A 1,868-nucleotide genomic window follows, 5' to 3' on the forward strand; every position below is an offset into this window, starting at 1 on the left:
GCCGCCCTGCACGGCTCCAGCGCCTGAACTGCCCAGGATGGGATCCCCGCACTGGAAAAGGCTTTGCCTTCTGCTGCTGGCGGGTTTAACATCCTCCCTGCTCCTCTACAGTCACTACCACGCCACGGTGGAGGCGCCCAGCAGCCCGAAGATCATAGCCAGGTAAGGGGGGCGGCGATGGGAGAGGGCTGGGATCTGCAAATCCCGTGCTCTGGGATGGGGAGGGGGAATCGGGGTGGGCTCCTTAGGGCTGGTGATCCCAGCTCTGCCTCCGGCCGGTTTGGAAGATGGGCTGGCACGGAGCTCTGAGTGCTGGGCACCGGCTCCTGCCCGCCGAGCCCGGCGCTGCCCGGAGCGGCACCCCAAGGCCGTGGAGGCTCTCCAAGGGTCCCCACACCGGGCTGAGCCTCTCCAAGGGTTCAGCACATCACGGTGCGGAGCAGCCGCTGCTGAGAGCCGGGACGGCCGGGCGTGGGATCCAACCGCTCCCGGAGCCGCCGCGTGCCCCCGCCGGGCTGCGGCGGGATCGGAGCCCGCTGATTGTCCCGGGCGAGCAGGACAATCCCAAGGAAGAACATTCCCATGGCCCCCAGGGAGCTGCACCGACTCCCCTTGCAGAGGCAGGGGGGCACGGCTGCCCCGCTCTCGGATCGCCCGCACCGCTGGCGAACTCGGGGCTGCAGCGTTTCCAAACTCCAGCGATTTGCAGCTCCCCCTTTGTCTGCCTCCCCTGCATCCTCCAAACCTCCCGGAGCCCCTTTGAGCCTCCCCGTGCCCAGCCATGGGGTGCCGGGCGGCCCGGGGAGCCCCGGCGGGTGCGGGGGAAGGAGCCCGCCCAGGTCTCGGGGTGCGGGACCAGCTGCCCTGTCCCCTGCCAGCATCAGGTGCTGGGCCAGCAGGGCGCTGTGGGTGTCCCCCGCCTCCCCCTGGGCGCCTTTGGGTGCCATCGGTGTGACAGAGCCCAGCCGGAACGGGGGATGCTGCGGGACCGGAGCCGGTCCTGCACACGGTGAGATTTGCTGAGGGTGCAGCCGGCTAAGCTGCCTGGGCTGCAGACCTTCTCTCCTCCCCAGCTGGGAGCTCTCCGTGCCCGGTGCCACCGTGCCAAAGGCAGAGGTTCCCCCTCCTGCCGGGCAGGAGCACCTGCAGCAGCCGGGCTGGCTGTCGGCTCTTTGCACCCGTGCCGGGTGTGCAGCAGCGCCAGCGTTACCAAAACCTGCCCGGGGCAGTCACAGCTGGGCTGTGAGCAGCTCCCCACAAAGAGTTTGATGTCCACAAAAGGGGAAACTGAGGCCCATGAGGGCAGCAGAACGTTCCCATGGCCCGTGCTGGAGCTGGGAATGGAAACCAGCCGTGCCCTGACACAGGGTCTGTGGGGGTGGAGAAACCCATGGGATGGAAGCAGGGAGCAGGTTCCCCCCACCACATGTCAGGCTAACCCTGCCTGGACCTGCCACAGCCCCAGGTCACCTTCCTTGGAAAGCCAGCCCAGCTCCAGCCCTGACTGATGGGACCAAGGGTCAGCTTGTCCAGGGGGGAGGTAACCCAGAGCTGACCTGTGTTCCAAAGCCCTCCTGGACTCTCCTCTTGGCTTTAATTCAACCCCTAAAGCTAAACCCAAACCAGAGTGCTGCCTGTTTGCCTCAATTCCCTATCTTTGGGAAACATGGCACTGCAGGAGTGCTGCTCATCCCAACAGAGCTGTGTGTCCCTGCAGGAGCTGCTGCTGCCCTGCCAGCTGAGCCCAGAGCTGGAGCTGGGCTGGCCACTTCACAAGGCTGAGGTGCCCTCACAGAGCACTCATTACCTGCTCTGCCAGTGGGGACAGGAGGGTCAGAATCCTCACCTGGGGGTGACTTGGTTTCAGC

General features: G+C 66.2%; 1 protein-coding gene across 1 annotated transcript in view; it reads left to right on the plus strand.

Annotated features, from left to right (window-relative positions):
• The first annotated feature begins 6 nt into the window (after positions 1-6).
• Positions 7-1,868, plus strand: part of ST6GALNAC2 (ST6 N-acetylgalactosaminide alpha-2,6-sialyltransferase 2) — a 10,943-nt gene continuing 9,081 nt past the window's right edge. Inside the window, exon 1 of the mRNA XM_031059962.1 lies at positions 7-162. Coding sequence (XP_030915822.1) covers positions 38-162 — 125 coding nt within the window. The 5' untranslated portion in view covers positions 7-37. The remainder of the gene's footprint in view (positions 163-1,868) is intronic.

Source organism: Geospiza fortis, unplaced genomic scaffold (genome assembly GCF_000277835.1).
Source record: "Geospiza fortis unplaced genomic scaffold, GeoFor_1.0 scaffold244, whole genome shotgun sequence".
NCBI classification, from domain to species: Eukaryota; Metazoa; Chordata; class Aves; order Passeriformes; family Thraupidae; genus Geospiza; species Geospiza fortis.